This window comes from Limanda limanda, chromosome 2, assembly GCF_963576545.1.
Source record: "Limanda limanda chromosome 2, fLimLim1.1, whole genome shotgun sequence".
NCBI classification, from domain to species: Eukaryota; Metazoa; Chordata; class Actinopteri; order Pleuronectiformes; family Pleuronectidae; genus Limanda; species Limanda limanda.
The window spans coordinates 16,732,895-16,751,878 of record NC_083637.1 but is presented as its reverse complement, the minus strand read 5'-3'; the positions used below and the strand labels follow the sequence as shown (position 1 = coordinate 16,751,878).

The window sequence follows — 18,984 nt, the reverse complement described above, 5'->3', positions numbered from 1 at the left end:
TCCTATAGGATGTGAACATGGGCAAAGGGAGACCACTGAGGCGATGCTGATTAGAGAGTTGGTTTGGAAACATGAGACCATGAAGTGCATCACAAAGTGAAGGAGCCTCTGCATCAGGGAAACTCCTGCCAAGTGCGAGCCGATATCATCATCATCACCATCATCATCATCATCATCACAACAGCAGCAGCAGCAGCAGCCCAGGAGAGGCTGTTGTCTGCTTTATCATAGTGTGTGTGAGCTGCAGCATATTTACATTGATCTCACATTGTCCTATTTGTTTGTTGTTGTTCATATTGGATCAGCTCTTCACACCTCCTGTCTATGAGGTTGTGCGTAATGGATGCGTAAAAGGCGTTGAAGGTGTCCTGGAGCGAGAGAGCCGTGCGTTGTGTGTTTGTGTTCCTGGTAATATCCGACTCATCACCTTGGCCAGTCTCCAGCCAATGCGGGGCAGCAAGGAGTGGCAGCAGCAGCAGGGCCATGAGGAGGTGGGGGGGGGAGAGGAGGCTGCTGTGTCTTTAAGCTCCAGTGAAATCCACCAGGGAGGTGCGAGGGGGGGGGGTGTCTGGAGACGCGCTCACCCTGATCATTGTGTTAGTGCGCGCTTTACGCAGGCGGGACTTGGGACTCATGTTATCACAGCGGACGCGGTCTGGCGTGTCTTCCGTTTGTTTCCTTTTCTTTTATTTTGAGAGCATAGGATGGTTGTTGTTGCTGCAGTTGAGTCGCTTGGAAGAGAGTGAACGGCTTCATTAAACCACCCGACCATGAGGTGCCACTGGGTTGTTTTTGCCTCACATCTTCTTTTGCTGCCACTAAAAGGTAAGAAAACCCGCTCCAAAATGACACAAATCCACGGGATGATGGCAAAATGTTGATTTCGTCGCTCATGGTATGTCTCCCTTCAAATTAACGACATTATTTGATCTCTTTAACACACAAATAATTATATTAGTTACGACAGGGACATGGAAGTATGATATGCCTTCAGTAGAGAGTTGGTGAATAAATTATTCTTTATGCGCTTATCACCTGTTATGATAAGGAAATCTAGTCTTTCCACCACATTTGTGTCTGGAGTCTGTCTTTAAACCAGGATACAGAAATCACTATATCATGTTTTATCACTGACACTATTTGAAGTCCATTAATTCAACTACAGCAGTTCACTGTAGCTCATAAAGACAGTGTTCTCTGTTTAACGTGGTTGAGGTTTAAGTTTTTGTGGTTTAATGGCTCAATCTGCCAGCTCAAGTTTACTGATCATATCAGGAGCTATTTGCATATCAACTGTCTCGAGGTGCTGGAGGAGGAGATGCCTCCAGGTCGCCTCAGCAGGCAACAGGTGTGTGTGTGTGTGTGTGTGTGTGTGTGTGTGTGTGTGTGTGTGTGTGTGTGTGTGTGTGTGTGTGTGTGTGTGTGTGTGTGTGTGTGTGTGTGTGTGTGTGTGTGTGTGTGTCAGTTATGCATTATTTATCCCACCAAAATAAAAGAGGATAAGGTTGTGTGGCCTGAGCTTGGCAGCCGGGAAAAGAAGACAGAGCGAATGAAGAGCCAAATCTTTAAACACAAACACACACACCCTGCAGCAGTCTGACATCTACCAGCTTTGGCAACTGCCATGAAAACTATTTGTTTACTCATGTAAAAGCCTCAGGTTCTGTGCTTAAACCTTTTTTTTCCAACTGAGACAAATCCCGGTATTGCCCTCAAAACATGCTTTCAGATATCATCTTTAAAACGTTACAGCCTTCAAACCCACAGGTATAGAGGGGGAGCCTATTTGCTTCCACATGCCTTTCGCCCTGCTGCTTTCCCAGCCCCTGCCAGGCCTGAAGGCACAACAGTCACATGAAAATCCCGATCTTGAAATGGGGCCTATCATGTGGAAAACTGCAACAAAAAAAGAAAGGAAAACCTTAGAGGGGGGTTTGGCTCGTTGCAGTTGAACTGAGATGAAAATGTTAGTTTAGTTTACTCATCTTAAGCAAATGGATCTAGGGGCTCTGAGTATTGTGTGATTACTCAGCGGATGGACAGCTCATAATTATTGATCATGCAATTGAGCTGTGGTGGTTAGATAGCACCCTGTCCTAAGGGGCTCTGGGCAATCAAACCATCCTATTTAACTGTCACATTATTCTCTTCTGTCCACGCTGTAGAATTTATGGGATAAGTCAATTGAGTCGATCGAGCTTAAACTCAATTGATCAACAGCATGAAATCTTCAACTTCTAATCAATTCCGTCTGTTCATTTATCATTTGAGTCATTTTCAATCAAAAAGATCAACCTCTGTTTTGTAACAGCTTCTCTGTTCTGAGGATTTGCTGCTTTTCCTAATGTCTCTTCCACCGACGGTCATAAAAAAAAGCAATTTCATTAAATCGTCTTGAGCTTTTGAAAATCGCAATTAGTGTTTTTTTCATTATTTTCTGATATTTCCTCCACTACCCACCTTTTCTGTTTTTGCTCCTTCAAGTGATGAACAGTCAATAATGAATCTACATGAATCTGTTCATCTTTATCCAAACCTAACACCGAAGCAGCATCCAGGACCACCATACATCAACCATACTGTTTTGCCCTCTGTTCCAGTGTGGTGCGAGCCAGTCATCTCTCCCAGGGGGCCTCACATAGTGGTTCCCAAGAGGGGGAAGCTGGAGCTGCGTTGCCACGACAACAACACAACTTCTAGCGCCCCACCCAGCTTGAGGTGGCAGTGGGAGAGGTCCCGCAGGCTGGAGGGCGAGGTGGAAGATGGCGGAGTAGCTTATGTCAAGGTGCCATCGGTGCAGGGCTTCCACATGGGCCGTTATGTGTGTGTCAACAACATCACCCTGGAACACAGCTCCATCTACGTTTACGTGAAAGGTCGGTTGTTGACGATGGAGGAAGCAGGCTTGTGAGTGCTCGTTCAAACATCATCTATTAATCCCCAGTCCTGTCTCTCTTTCTTCGCCTCAGATACCCATAATGCCTTCCAGCGCACCATGGTGAACGTCATCCTGGTGCGTGCAGGTGAGGACTGCACCATCCCCTGTCTTGTGACCGACCCTGAGGTCACACTCCTGGCGTTGGACACCTGCGATGGACGACCTCTGCCCCTAGATATGAGTTTCCGCAGCAATCTCCAGCGAGGTGTCATCATCAGCAACGTGAGAAAGGAATATGAGGGCTGTTACGTTTGTGTGGGACAGCTGCATGGACTCAAAGTGACGTCTACCCAATACACTGTGGATGTACGACTCGGTAAGAAAGATATGATGTATATTTTTTTGTTTTCACTAATAATTTCATGTTGCTGAATTTTATACATGTTTAAGTGGATCTCCATGTAGCATAGCTGTACAAGATTTCTCACATGCGCGTTGATGAGCTAAAGTAAGTAGATTGAAAGCTTTATGTGCCGAGAGAAATTAAGCAAAGGAAGGGCCTCAGTCATCTTTGCAGAAAAGTTATATAATGAGACAGTACTGAAAGGTCAGGGTTAAGTCACATGGTTGATTTTTAGCCTAAAAGTAGCTCATCGCTCCGGGTAGTGATTCAGTGCGAAGAAGAGTCAAAGCAGTTGCATTTTCAGATGTTTTTAGGACCTGAAGCTCTTTTCAGACTCGCACTGAATACCAGACATTTTCCTGAAAATTTCCAGAGGGGCTGTATGTGAGAACGCAAGTGTCAGAGTCCGTTGCCACTGAACTTTCCTGCCAGCGCCCAAGTACAAAGGTTAAGAGAATGTGCGACTGAGCCCATAATAGAGCAGGATAATTCACAGTAAGCACAAGGGCGTGTTGATGACGTTTCTTTCTCATCATGGACGCAAAACTGAAAAAAACAAAAACAATACAACTACCTCAGCATGGAAAGAGGTGGCGTACACATCAAATATGTCAACTTGGAAAACACATCTGAATGGTACAGACGTTTATCTGTTTTGGTAAAACGCGCCTGACCCGGACAATCTCCTGCTGCGTTTTTCATATGTGAAAGGCAAACTCCAGAAAATGGTCATGGTCCTGCCATTGCTGGAAAAACATGAGCAGTTGGTGGTCTTGTGCGTGTGCGTGGGGAGAGGGTGGATAATTATTAGAAATGGAACATTGTGTATAATCATCTGAGACTAAGAATAGTTGTGTTTGTGTTTTCCCTGCATTAGAATAAGCCATTTGTACATAGAGAGTGGGTCCCTAACCCCTGAGTCTCCCATGTTACACTGCCATGTTTCTACAGTAGCCCGGAGTGGACAAACCAAACATTGGCCCTCGAAAGATTTTTTTCTCCAACCTGCTATGAGGGGTATTCACTCTGTAGTTTGCGAGCTCACGGCTAGATGCCACTACATCCTACACACTCCACCCTGAGCTTCATGCCAACATCGGCTAATTGGCAGTAAAAACAAATTAGAGCTGGAGCTGATTCAATTTCTGTTCAACTCAGTTTCCTGAATGACTTTTTCTAAAAGTTCAATCCACTTTGTAAACAACAGTCAGCCCGTGGGTTGAGCAAGAAACAGTGATGATCCAACCAAAGAGGAGAAGCTGCAGTGAAGTGTTCACAGAGGGACAGATCTTAAGGATTCGTACAATGTTTACTGTAGGGGTCGACTGCTATGTATCCTCTGGGGATGTCAAGTTAGGGAGGAGTTAAAGAGATACAAAGTGAGCAGTATATGATACTGATATATGTATTAGTAGTAGAAATTCAAATCCTGGTGATAGGATTTACAGTAACTCAAACTTTAACGCAAATGGCTACGTGAAGTTTATGGGCACCCGCTGTGGTGTCTGGGTGTTTCTGTTGTTGTGCTGTGGAAAGTGTACGGTCCCACTTTGTTCATTGTCAGTGTTATTGTGAACTCGAAGCCGACTTTTAAAAACTCTATCTCAATATATAAAGTTCTATGATCTCTACCCAGTTGTTTTTCTTCATTACAGCAGCTAATCACAGGCTGTATATTTAAACTTTCGCTAGTTCTGCCCATGGACTATTCCTTCTTCTAATCCACAGTTGTTTACCTCACTCAGATCTGCTGCTTGCTTTAGCTTAGTGTTCAAATCAGCCTTTGGTAGAGGTGACAACAGGAAGGTGAAGGCAGCTGCATTAGGGCCGGTGAAGCCAATATTTAAAATTGATTTACTTTAACAGCGGTTAGATTTAAAAAGAAGTATTGATTCAAACGATTAGAAAAGAGCCGAAGAATAGTGGCTCCGATAATTGTAGAGGGCGACAATCAATGTCCACAGATCTTAGACATTCAGCTGACAGTCATAAGAAAAGAAAATGAAGAGGTCTGAAGGAAAGAGAATAATGCGTCAATACGTTGAGATACTTGAAAGTTGGGGTTATTCATCCTCTGGGCCCCATTAATGTTTGTACAATGTTTTAAGCTTCTTTATTAAGTTGATATTTCAATGCAGGTCCATTTATCACCTCTAAAGCCACAGGCAGAACTAAATATCTAGATATGTTTTACCAAAAGGCGTTTAGCTCTTTATTTTTTTCTTATGAAATTTATTAAAATGAAATGTAAACACTAAATGAGTTCCTTTGGACATCAGTGGAAGGTGATCATATTGCAGTTTGTCCTCTGCTCTGCATCAGCACTTTCATTCTGGTCTGCGGTGAAATGAGGACAGAACAGAGACGAGCCGGGGGGGGGGGGGGGGGGGTGGGGGGGGGGGTCGTGGCGAGGTGTCCTTTCGAATGATGGAGAGGGAGAGCGAGAACAGAGACGTGAGGGAGGGAGGAGTGGAGGGATTAGAGTGGCCAAACTGAACAAAGCTTTGTAACGGTGCATGAAGGCCGCGTTTGGGGTAAATAGAATTAGCGCAGCCTTTATCAAACACTGCTGTCGAAGTGACGTGAGCAGATTCAACATAGAACTTCTGTGTGTACAAGTACTGTACTTGTGTGTACAGTCAAGTGACTGTATAGTCATCTGCAATAGTGTGTGTTTGTGCACTTATTAAACATTCACCGCCATTAAAGACACAGAAGTAACATCAAATATACATTTTTAATGTTTTTATTTTAGTATGAAGTCATCATATTTAGTTTCAGCAGCATTTTGATTAAATATTTATGATGCTCCTTAATCTAAAGTGATGTACAATGATTAAAGGAATACTATACACCACAATAAAATAGTTTTGTTCTCATGAATAACTTTCTTCGAAAGTGCAAAGGTGTTGACCCAAGTGACCCCTTTATTTAATGTCCTTGAAATAAATATAGTAAGAGTACGATGGTGGATGGTTTTTTAGGAGTGTGCTGGTTTGGATGAGGTCCCCAACTGGACCAGTTATGACAATGTCACTTTCCCATTTCTCGATCCAGTTCCGTTGGTGCCGCCGGTGATCACGCTGTCCCAGAAAGACACGGTCATCTTGAGGAAGGGAGAGCAGTTTGCTCTGACCTGCAGCTCCAACAACGTGAACCCAGAGTTCAGCCTCAAGTGGGACTTCCCTTCATCAGCGGTGAGCTCAATGTAGGGATTGACTGGTTGTCCTCTCTGTGTACATGACTGGGAGGCGGACTCTACCTTTTAGATAGCTTTTATACTTTAAACAGCTTATACAGCTAATATGTAGGCTGCAGTGAGATGTATTTTTAGGTTTGAGTCCATATCAAATCCGCCTCTGCCTGCATCCTCAAAGGTCCTCACCAGACCCGACCCTTCACCCGCATTTAACTCCAAGTCAAATCCGGATGTGCCCTGAGTTAACATATGATCCATGACCTGACTCGTCACCTGGGATTAAAAGCTTGGGCTACATACACAGTAACTCACATCAACTGGGTTATGGCCTAGTTCTACCAGCAGGTACCCCACCCAGTACAGACTCTGGCTTTAGCTATCAAAGAGATGACTGAGCTTATTTTGTGATCATATTTTCTAAGGCAAAAGCTTAATAAAATTAGATTTTAAAAAATCTAGTAGTATAATAAATCTGACCTGAGAAGTTTGGAAACAGCATTTTGATTAAAGTTCTTTAAATCTTCAGAAAATGATAAAGAGTTTGGTGGGTGGCAAACTGAAATATGGACTAATGAACTCAGTATATCTGAATTTCTGGATCCTGATTCCTGCCCTCGGTTTTTTTTATAGTAGTCAAATTAATATTTAGGCATGATGCCTTCAAAGCACTGGATCTGTGTGATGTTACCTGTTGCACCTCTCACCTTTGTCCCTGATGTCCTGCAGCATCCTAATGAATCTCAGGCCTCGCACATCCTGTCCGGCTCCCGTGGATATCAACGCGGCACGACGCTCTTAATCACAGGCGTCGACCAATCAGACTCAGGCACCTACCGCTGCTACGCCCACAATGAGAGAGGCTCCAGTGCTGTAACGCTGCAGCTGGACATCCGTGGTGAGTATAAGGAAAGCGCATTAACATTAAAGTTTGTCTAGTTTAGATTCCGAAACACAAACCTTTCACTCACCGAGACCAACACCCGAGGAATCTTCTCAGCCTTTTACCACACCAGAGTGGGTATATGTCAAACATGAACACATTTTATATTTAGATGATATATTACTAGATGGATGGTTTACTGAATGGTCTTAATGGACCTAATGGAAACCTTAGGGGCTACGGAGTCAATGGACCAGAGCCTCACAATCCCTACTAATGAGACATCTACAAAAACAATTAAAACTACCACAAAGGGACACAAAACAACTACAAGATACAACAAATGACAACAAATGACAACAAAACAAACTCAAAAGAACCTTTGAGTCTGGATTCTGCTCCTGTGTCCAAGGGGTCCACGGGGGCAAAATCTGTTCACTCGATATCACATTGAAAGTTGATGATACATTAAAAAATGAAAAATTCAACTTTCAACTTTCAACTTGACGTGACCTTTTCTTAAAATGTGGCTTTGACTAATTCAGGCTGAAATGTTCATTTGAATTCTCATGCAGCTAATCAGATTCTTCGGCTGCAGTTTGAGAATTGTTTTTTTAATCCTGGATGAATTTATCTTGGCCTCACACTTCCAATGAAGGCAAAACAAGTTGACAGTTGAAACGGAGATCCTGCATGAGTCAGCGTGTGTCGGGAACCCCCCCATCATGCACTGGCTCAGTACACTCCTTCACTGTGTGTTCCTCTGTTGTTTTTGGTGTCATTTGTCTTATATCACGCTCCACAAAGTTTTAACTGTGTCCACAATGTGTTTAAACTAAAAGTAAATCCTGGATCCGCCCCCCTGATCCACACTAAAATGTAGTGGGTTTGTTTTTTGTCTCGTACCAAATCATGCCGACAACTTTCCTTAAGATTTGTTTTTGTGTAACCCTGCTAAATAACAGACAGTCTTCGGCACATTTTAGTTATTTACAGGCTTTTCTAGCTTCTCTCCAGATATTTTGTACAATTGTTAATATATCATTTCGTTGCTCTGATTGTGGGGGAATGTAGGTAATCACTAACTAAAAAGAAAATAGAGCAGAATCAGAATCTGAATCTGAATTTATTTATTGCCAAGTAGGTTTACACCTACCTGGAATTTTCTTTGGTATATAGGTGCATACAATCAACATAAAACATAAAAACACAATAAGTACTTCACATAAAAAAAAAACAACTATATATAAAATAAAACTATATACAAGATATAAAAAGTAAAATGCAAAATGCAGAACAGGAGAGCAATGTGAATGTGTGCATTGATATAAGCAAGAATATCAAGTATCTCCTGCAAGAAAATTTAGATATTTATTTACTTATTGGAGTTATAAAATACACACGTCACCTTTTCCTTGATGCATATTTCTGTTCTCCAGATCAGGGGTTCATCACCATGAAAGTAAGTCCAGGTCCGGTGCAGGCGGATGTGAAAGAGGGGGAGAGCCTGAGCCTCAGAGTAGAATTAGACGCCTACCCTTCCCCCAGCTCTCTGTCCTGGTCTTACAACGGCAAGCGGCTCCTCAACACCACGGAGCACGTCATCACCATCCACCACCGCAAATACAGGTAGAGGAAGTTTACAGAGCGCCAAAAGGGATCCCCTGTAAATACACCTGAAAAGCTGATTCTGATATGTGCCATTGTCTCATCAGATACATCAGCGAGCTGAGGCTGGTGAGGGTCCTCGGCTCGGAGGGCGGGATCTATAAGTTCTCAGCCAGTCACGAGGATGCATCGGTCAATCATTCCTTCCACGTATACGTCAGCAGTAAGTCACTCTCACACTAGACCCTTGTGCTTAATTGGAGAACAGTTTTTAAAAAGTTGCGAATGTCTGAAAACAGCTCACGTTCACTGATGGATTTGAAATACAGCTCATTTGCTCTTGAACAAATGTATCTTGCCTGCTACGCCCACTGAGGGGTTGTGCATGTGTTCCCTGTTTTATCTTAGCATGCTGCTTGACTTATCCAGGGAACATCCAAAGAAAAGAGCCATCCACACTAAGCATAACTCTATTCCCATTTGTGCAATAAATAAAACATGACGAAGTGTTCCTGACTGAAATTTAAATATCTTACCAGTATCTACTGTATGTGTACTGTGTGTTATACACCTGTGTCTCTGTGTTGTCTCTGCAAGGTAAGCCTGTTATCATCGCTCAGGAGGGGCCTGTTGATGGACAGGTGCGCTGCATAGCTGCAGGTTACCCAGTGCCCAAAATCAGCTGGTATTTCTGTGAGCTGCCCCACACCAGGTATACTAAAGGAAAAACATATTACAGTACTTTTATGAAAAATGCTTTGTTTAAGTGATCAAATTGTTTACATTAAAATGAGGTCGGCAAGACGACGACCCTCAGCTATTCTGATGAGCTGAGAGTAAACCTAATGATGTCTTTAATGCGTTGTTTTGTTGTTCTACCAGCTGGAGTCTGTCCTCATGTTTTCCAATCACGTTGTTGTTTAGAAATGATTAGCAATCCTGATGCGTCTCATTAGTCTCATTTGCAATCAGACAAACAAACCTAACTGTGTATTGTCTCTTGTGCTGCAGTCATTTGTGAATCTCGTCTGAGATAATTGATAGATTTATTGACGACATCACTAATATAGTCAAGAAAAACAACAAGGGGACTTTCTTTTCTTTCAATAAACATTTTATTTTTCTCCCAGATAATTATCCTGTAACCACGAGAAAAACAACAACATGGTTCTACTGAGATAATTAATTAAACTCAAGATAACTGGTAAAATGTGAATATTGCGATGATGGCTGCTCTCACCTTCTTTAGATTGTAATGCGGGTCTTTGGTTTTGATAATCTAAGATATTGTCAGATGCAACTTCAATAAAGAGATAAAGAGAAACATGGGGTTGTGTTAGTGTTAAAATGAGGTGTGACACGTGCATCGTTCGTTCATTGCATTCTCAAAACAGTGGAAATTCATTTTGTGCTTTGGAAAAACCCTTTTCAAAAGTCAGTGGCACAGAACTAAATGCACTTATGCTGTGTTCTTTAGACCATGAACATAGACTGTTAAAATGCAGCCCGGGAATAAAAGATAGATTTGTTTTTAGAGAACAGCATAAAGGGAATCAGTTTGTCAGATACGATAACGTAAGAATTTGGGAAATAAAATTATTTTGATGTTATTGGAAAACAGAAGTGACAAAAGTGAGAAAAAAGAGCCAAAAAACTGCAGAAATTATCTAGTATTAGTGACGAATTCAAGAATAACGTTACTGGCCAGTGGTGTAAATATGCTTATACTGTGAAAAAAAAAAGACTGTGGTGGGCCGATCTTAGAAGAAGATAAAAAGGCAGAAACAGTGGATGAAGCTAAGGTAAACATCAGAAGACATGTCACTAACAGCCACTAACTTAACTGGTGGTAGGTATTAATTAGTGAGGTAGAGCGTACAAGGTATATTCTTCAAATTGTCCTATGTTCTGAAATGGGACAGTGTTTGGTTTAAAAAGGCACAGAGGTATTGACGTCTGATCTAGTGAGCGAGCCACATGGTTTTCATAGTACTGCCATACAAGCCAGTAGCCAGTCAGGTTTAGCTTTAGCATCAGCGTACCCTCAAACTCGGCCTGTATTGTTTATAACAAGGACAAAACAACTGAAGCTACGTCCCTTACATCGGCTGGTGGCTACTAACACATGCTAACATATACTGCTAGCCTTCAAACGTGTACTAGGGATATTAACCATCTCGTCCTATATTCTAAAGAGGAAATTGTATAAAACAGTGACCTCGAGCAACTTTATAACTTTTCAACAGGTGCTCACACCTGCCGAATGCCACCCAATCGGAGATGCCGGAGGTTGCCATGGTGACAGAGTCCGCGTTTGGTAGGAGCGAGGTCGAGAGCCGATTGAACGTCAGCAAGGAGCACGCACATTACCACACCCTGGAGTGTGTGGCGAGTGCGGAGGGGGAAGAGGCCTACACGCTGTTCTCCATCAGTGGTACGATGCTGAATCTGTAACTCTCACACACTCACACACACAATCACACACATTCACACACAGTAGAGAACAGAGTACAGGCTCTGCTGCCTGTATGGAGATATTAATCTCATTTGTACCACGCCACAGAGACCGTTGCATCGGTACACACATGGTAAACAACCTCAAAGACACGCAGCCAGGCAAACCCCCTGACCCTGTGTCTGCGCAGGCCGGTTGTGTGGTTACTGGGTGCAGATTGAATAAGATTAGTGTATGCTGACTATGCATGCTGGGATTATATGATGTAGCCTTGCTAATCCTAGTCACGCAAACAAACACCACTGCCGCAGCTGTCTGTTTTAGGATGGATGGGACCATATGTGTGTGTGTGTGTGTGTGTGTGTGTGTGTGTGTGTGTGTGTGTGTGTGTAAACTGTAATTTATTCTTAAAGCTGGGTGTGATTTCTGATCGTGGGTTCTCTGGTTGGTCTTTCCTCAGAACGCATCGTCCCCCATCAACTCTTCACTCCTCTTCTCACCGGCATGGTGGCGACCGGCATCTTACTCAGCCTCATTCTGCTGGTGCTCCTATATAAGTACATGCAGGTAATAGAGGAAATAAATCACACACACGCAGCACATGTAACTACCTTTATGAATTATTGTCCATCTGGGTGAAACAGGGGTAATAAATCTTATACATCAAATCGGCTGTTGCCATTAATCCCATTCAAATCCATAACATTGAATAGACATCCATATTAAATCTCAAACATCTAGCAGCATTGATATGCAGTTTGCGTCATAGAAAAATAAATAGCTACAACAGCTTTTTGTCATTTGCTAATGACACGGGCCTCCATGTTGTTTGTCGTATGCTTAAGTTACAGGCGATCATCAGACTAGTTCTTGTGCCACATTTGGAAACTGAGTTCTGCAGCTCGTCCTTTTTAATCAACATGAATGTGTCCTAATGAATCTCAAATGAAACAATCATCCATTTAGCGAGCAGACATGCAGTTAAAGGCCTTTTTGACATCATGATCACGCCTCGAGCCATTAATGCCCCCCCGCCCCCCAGCAGCATGCTGCTCCAATTACATTTAGATGAATCAGAGCCCTCGAGAACTAGTATATGCATCCACAGTGGGATCGTCAGGGGAAAGACTTATAGTGCAGTGAGTAATCTGAAAAATGGATAGAAGGGAGACGAGGAAAACCCAAGATGAGAGCTCAATGATCATGCAGCAACGTGGAACTCACGAGAATACCACAACCCTGTGCCAAGGCCCAACAGTCCCCTTATGAGACCACATTATAATTCACTACAAACAGGTGTTTGTTTAGATCAGCACCAACCAACCAGTTCCCCAAATCATACCTGACAAACCACACAAATCTCACAATGTTAAAGAAAGTGACACAACTTTCCTGGATCCGCCCCCTGATCTGTGCAAAATTGAATGAGTTCATCTCTGAGCCTCATCACATCTTCCCTCCAGTGGAAATCAATAGAGTAGTTTTTGTGAAAATAATATATAAATAATTGTCTCTGCTTAAACCCCCCGCTCTCTCCTCTCCAAACTTCCACAGAAACCAAAGTTTCAAATCCAGTGGAAGGTCATTGAGAGTATCCATGGCAACAATTACATATATATTGACCCGACGCAGCTGCCGTACGACTCCAAATGGGAGTTTCCTCGACAGAAGTTGCGCTTTGGTATGGCATGTTGCTTAGTCATGAACAGTATGTTTACATTGTGAAAAGACCCATGTGCAGATGTCTCATTATCGTTTGTGTTTGTGTCTGCTCCTGAAGGTAAAACCCTGGGCTCTGGGGCCTTTGGAAAGGTGGTGAGGGCCACAGCGTACGGACTCTGCTCCGCGGATACTGTTACAACTGTCGCTGTTAAGATGCTCAAACGTAAGTCTGTCCCTGTGTGATCGTAATAACATAGTAGTACATAGTGGGAATAGTAACTTATGAGATTTACTCAAGTACTGCACGTTAAGAGTAACTTAACATCCAGCTAAAAAAAAACCATTGATTTGCTTTCCTCTATGGGTGAAAGTGTCAGGCCTGATAGCTCCTGATGACACCCAGCGTCACTGATAGGTGTGGTCAGAAATGCGATTTAGGGCAAGGTCACACATAAACAAATGTAGCCATGGCGAAACTTCACCTCCTGTTCACTTCCATTATTCTGTGCAAGCGAAGCAGCAAATCTCATTATAGATAAAACTCCACCTTGACCAGCCACACTATTAAAATGGAGAATACACCCTGATGCATCAGAGCTAACAATCTGCTGATGTCATACAGAGTAATGTATCATAACAAAGGTGTTTAATGGAGTGTTTTTTCATTGCTGTGTTGGGTGTATAAATGTCTTGATGATGTCATCTCAGCCAATGCTCACTCCACGGAGAAGGAAGCGCTGATGTCAGAGCTGAAGGTCTTGAGTTACCTTGGAAACCACGTGAACATCGTCAACCTGCTGGGAGCCTGCACTGTCGGAGGTTAGTTAGTTCACTCACCAGAGAAACTCACACGTGAGGGGGGTTTTGGGGTTGTTTTTTTTTTGGAGTGTGGAACCTGTTTAATAATGTATCCGCACTCTGGCTCTATTACCTCACATGTCTTTATTAAAAATCAGATAGTGGACAGTGAGTATAGAGCAGCTAAGATATGAGGACGTGATGCACTTTGACTGGTCACAAATTTAGCATCCAGTCAATCGATATTATCCACCCGTCTAGCCCTTAGCATCGATTATAGTACAGCATTTAGATTGGTTGGCACGCTAACATGCACGAGTTTGTTGTTAGTGATAAACGCTGAACACTTGAGATGTTTTCCGTGAGGATGTTCTGAAGCGTTAAATACAAACTTAATTTTAAGATACTGACACACATTTGTTCAGCCTGCAGACACACGCGCGGTTAAATCCTGATATCACACATGTTTCTTTTTCTTCTCTTGCTGCAGCTTTGTGTTTCTTTGTCATCGTTAAACGCTGTCAGGTAGTTTTAAAATCACTGATCCAGATTTCATTTCTTTCTTCTTCTTTTTTTCTTTTTATTGCTGCCAGGCCCAATTTTGGTGATAACAGAGTACTGTTGCTATGGTGACCTCCTCAACTTCCTGCGCAGAAAGCGAGAGTCCTTCCTCAATTCCCAAGTTGGCGATGGTTACTATCGCAACGTCTTAAACCGAACTGAGTCTACAAGGTGTGTGCGTGTGTGTGTGTGTGTATTCTTGATAGTAATTGCTATAACAACTGATGTCTATAAACGGCACTTACACGTGTGTGGTTGTGTAGCAGCAAGGAGGCGGTTACAGGATACATAACGATGCGTCCCTCTGAGAAAGAACGGTCCTCACAGTCAGGTAGAAAACCTCCTATTCTCTATTTCCTGTAATTTTTGAAACCCTGGTTTCATTTATAAAAGATGGCAATCGCAAATGTTTTTTTCCTAGATGATGTAGAGATGTCTCTGGACGCTGAAGATCTCCTCAGCTTCTCCTACCAGGTGGCTAAAGGGATGCAGTACATCACTTCCAAGAATGTAAGTGTTTTATAGACTCGTTTTAATATTCATAGAGCCGCTACAGAAGATGCTGCTGCTGGTTTATAAAGCACATTATTACGGCTCAGGGCCAACACACTGTAGATTGTCTGCTTTAGTAATGTTCATACAGTCAGAGCTAAACACTGTGGGGCTGCATTTATGATAACCAGAGTATTTAGACACCACTGCAAACAGATGGAAGCAGCTTCCACACAATCTAAACTCTTTCTTTTACTTTTAAATTAAAACCAGCTTGTCTTTTTCTCTGCCTTTGAATGTTTCCCCCCACTGCACTTTACTTCTCTTATTGAATCAGCATATTTATCTATCCATGTCTAGACTATAATTATGGTAAAATGGTAAAACTTGAAGGCCAGACTATTCTTCTTTTATATATCTTTTACATTCATTAACATGGTAGGCACAATGTGGACTTTGCTTTCAGTTTAGTACATTGCAGAAAAACTTCCACTCCTGTTTATAACAATGTAAATACAATGCTAACCTGATATGACTTTTCTAAAATCAAATCACAAAATGACATCTACTGTTGACACCCAGATGAAGAAAGTCCTGCAGCCGTATCTCCTGTGCCAGGCTAATTGATAATACACTTAACAGATGAATAGCACGTAATGATATAAGCTACTTAATTTAAATTAAAGTGCCTCCGGGTACAAACACAGTTTTAATGCCGAGCGCTGAGCCTGAGTCTCAGCAGCAGCACTTTCTTTAAGCCATAAAAAAAACGGACTGGAGTTAATATCAAAACAAACATATGTCTGTATTTTCTCTCATACAAATAAGACATTTTATTCTTAAATCTCTGCTTTACTTTGTCTTTTCAATGTCAGATATATTGTGTCAGTGAATTTTTGTAAATTGTGACATCCTGCCAGTTTGGCTTTTGTGTTTGTAACAAGGTTTACTCGCCTGATTTGCATGTGTTTGCTGTGTGCCACTCAGTCATTCACTGCGGAGACCGGTTACAATGTCAACACTCCTTATTTGTGTGTGTGCGCGCGTGTGTGTGTAGTGTATTCACAGAGATCTGGCAGCCAGAAACATTCTGCTGACTCACGGCAGGGTAGCTAAGATCTGTGACTTTGGGTTGGCACGAGACATCACCACTGATGCCAGCTACGTGCTGCGGGGAAATGTAAGTCTCTCTGACCTACCTACCTTCCTCCTTCCCTTCTTTCCTACCTTCCTCTCTACTACGTACCTACCTACCGATATATGTGTGTGTATATATATGTATACTTCAAACGCACAAGGTCATTCACTATTCCAAAATAAAGCTCTAGCCTTCCTTCCTTCCTTTTTCAAACATAATTCTCACAGTTCCAGAATAATTCACTTATCAAACTAATCCATAGTGACCTTGAGTCCAAATCCTCTCGAGGTCCTTTTTTGCAGATTTCTCAGCCTCAGCTCACAGTCTCCATATTCAAATACACTTGCAGAACATTGACATGCACTATGTGAAAGTGAAAATACATTCTACATCGGCCACGTCCTCACGTCTCGTCCTCCTGCAGGCTCGTCTGCCAGTCAAATGGATGTCTCCTGAGAGCATCTTCGACTGTGTCTACACCTTTGAGAGTGATGTGTGGTCCTATGGCATCCTGCTCTGGGAAATCTTCTCCCTGGGTAACATTTCCAGTCAAAGCTTTGCTGTTGCATCTGTTTTATAACGTCAGAGCCATTATTATAATCCATTTCAGTGGACAGGGGGCCGCACTCGATGCCCTGATGACGCTCCTCAGCAACATCACTTAGTGGAGTGAATCATGCACAATTCTATTGATTCTGATGCACACTGTAGTTCTAGAAATCCCACTGTAGCTCGAGGAATCTTCATCTTTATAATCCACGACACAGTTTCTTTAAGTCTGATCATATTTTGTGTTGATGTTCCAGGTAATAGCCCGTACCCAGGGATGCAGGTGGGCTCAGAATTTTATAGGAGGATTCAAGACGGCCACAGGATGACTCGGCCTGAAATTGCTCCCGTTGAGTTGTAAGTGTTCCTATTTGAGGATTATAAACAAGCATGCGATCAATCATTCATTTCCATAGTGTTACAGAGTAGTTTTGTTTCACATTCACACCCACACTGAAGAAGTAGAAACCAGTGAAATCCTTTTTTCCATTGTTGCTCATCACTCTAATGATTTATTAAACATCAAAATAGTTGCCAGTTAATTTTCTGGTAATCAACCAATTGGAAAAATAATAAACTGATTCAGCTGTAACTATAACCGGTCTCTCTTACTATGACAATGAACACATCATGAAGATACTATGAACTAATATATGAATAAATACAGTTATTTTAAATTGCATTCATTTTGATTGTGGCGACTATTCAAAATGTTCACCTGCTGTTTTACCTTCACCAAGGTGTTGGTGAAGGTTGTGTGTTTGTTTGTTTGTTAGTTTTCATGATTATGCAAAAACTACTGAAACGGTTTCTATGAAATTCTTTGGAGGGGCAGGGGCCTGGCCGAGGAAGAACCCCTCATATTTAAGTTTAAAAAATGAGAGGATCCAACATGGTGAGATAGGCTTTTAGCCATGGCTGAGGTTAGTCTAATCATGTGACAAAGCATACAAAGGTGTCACCAGCTACAAATAGAAAAGGAGCAGGAAGCAGACAACAATGTTTTTAAACAAAATAGTAAATGTATGAATTAATGAATTTGGGAAAAGATGCATAGTCACCAGCTTTAAATGTCTTTCTTTAGGCAGTATTTTATTCCCTTTGTCAAAACCTAACCCCAGTCGTCCCTCTGTAGGTATGACATGATGCTGTCTTGTTGGAACCACGATCCTCTGAAAAGGCCGTCCTTCAGGAAACTGGTGGAGAGGACTGAACTACTACTGTCCGAAAATACCAAGAACGTAAGTATGTAAGAAAAGATAGAACTACTCATGTTGTTTCCTTTAAAATGAAAAGGTTATTGTTTGTCATATTGTCTTTATTACAGAATGATTGTCTATAAACCACAAATATGTGTTTTTGTCTGTCTGTTTGTTTATTTACAGGTGTACCTGACACTGAGTAACGCACCAGGTCGTTCAGAGCAGCAGAGGGCGGCATCACGGAGGCTGAGCTCTGTCTGCAGCACCACAGCACCCACCCAGCCTTTACTGCAGAGCACGGCTGACGTCTTCCTGGACTACGTCTAACACACACGTGCACACACACACAGACACACACACCAACATACACTTACACAAAGCTAAGAAATACACAACCCCCTCCTCCCTCCTCATTTTGTCCTTTTACTGCACAAAGTACATGAGCCAAACACTCTGTAGGCTACTAACATGTTCACTCATACTAACGGCCTTCCTGCAAACACACACACACACACACACACACACACACACACACACACACACACACACACACACACACACACACACACACACACACACACACACACACACACACACACACACACACACACACACACACACACACACACACACACACACACACACACACACACACAGTATGTATACAACGCTGCACTGAGCTCCAAGTATTGACCTCTATCTAATCTTCCCATCGGCGTATTGATCTCTGTGGTAGGTATTTCAGATTTCAGGTGCATGTCTATATCAAGCAGACTCGAGCACTGACCATCAGATACATCAGCAGCGGGAGACATTTTGGCTCACATTCAGCCTTTGATCACATCTTTAAATGCCTTGGGGACAGCAGACAGCAGAGTTGTGGCTTTGAATACTGTGACTTGTATGAAACTATTTGGTGTTTTGCTGTATATGTATTTTAGGGATAGCTTTAGTTTGGTCTCTTTAGCGAAGCCACTGTGGCCACGTGATCGTGTGCTCTTTTTACTTGATTTATGTCAAACATGTATGCAATGTAAATAAGATAGAGATGTGCCTTTAGATTTCTGTTTTTGTTTTGAAACACTGAATGATGCATTTGGTTATGACACAGTTGTTGTGGTGAGGGCAGCCAAAGCGGAGCTAATGTACACTGGTTTTG

General features: G+C 42.4%; 1 protein-coding gene across 1 annotated transcript; it reads left to right on the top strand.

Moving 5' to 3' along the window:
- Nucleotides 1-770: 770 nt before the first annotated feature.
- Nucleotides 771-18,152, top strand: kitb (KIT proto-oncogene, receptor tyrosine kinase b). Its single transcript, XM_061092089.1, has 21 exons — nucleotides 771-825; nucleotides 2,601-2,876; nucleotides 2,970-3,254; nucleotides 6,339-6,478; nucleotides 7,207-7,375; nucleotides 8,800-8,989; nucleotides 9,076-9,191; nucleotides 9,566-9,680; nucleotides 11,215-11,402; nucleotides 11,884-11,990; nucleotides 12,978-13,104; nucleotides 13,204-13,308; nucleotides 13,794-13,904; nucleotides 14,477-14,615; nucleotides 14,711-14,775; nucleotides 14,866-14,954; nucleotides 15,994-16,116; nucleotides 16,499-16,610; nucleotides 16,881-16,980; nucleotides 17,759-17,864; nucleotides 18,009-18,152. The coding sequence occupies exons 1-21, from the start codon at nucleotides 771-773 to the stop codon at nucleotides 18,150-18,152; spliced, it is 2,862 nt and encodes a 953-aa protein (XP_060948072.1).
- Nucleotides 18,153-18,984: the final 832 nt, after the last annotated feature.

Excerpts from the sequence above, each read along its gene's own strand:
- kitb (XM_061092089.1), top strand. The coding sequence starts at position 771 with ATGAGGTGCCACTGGGTTGTTTTTGCCTCACATCTTCTTTTGCTGCCA. Across the intron at positions 8,990-9,075 it reads ATCCACCACCGCAAATACAG|ATACATCAGCGAGCTGAGGC; the intron begins GTAGAGGAAGTT and ends TTGTCTCATCAG. Across the intron at positions 16,981-17,758 it reads GAAATTGCTCCCGTTGAGTT|GTATGACATGATGCTGTCTT; the intron begins GTAAGTGTTCCT and ends GTCCCTCTGTAG.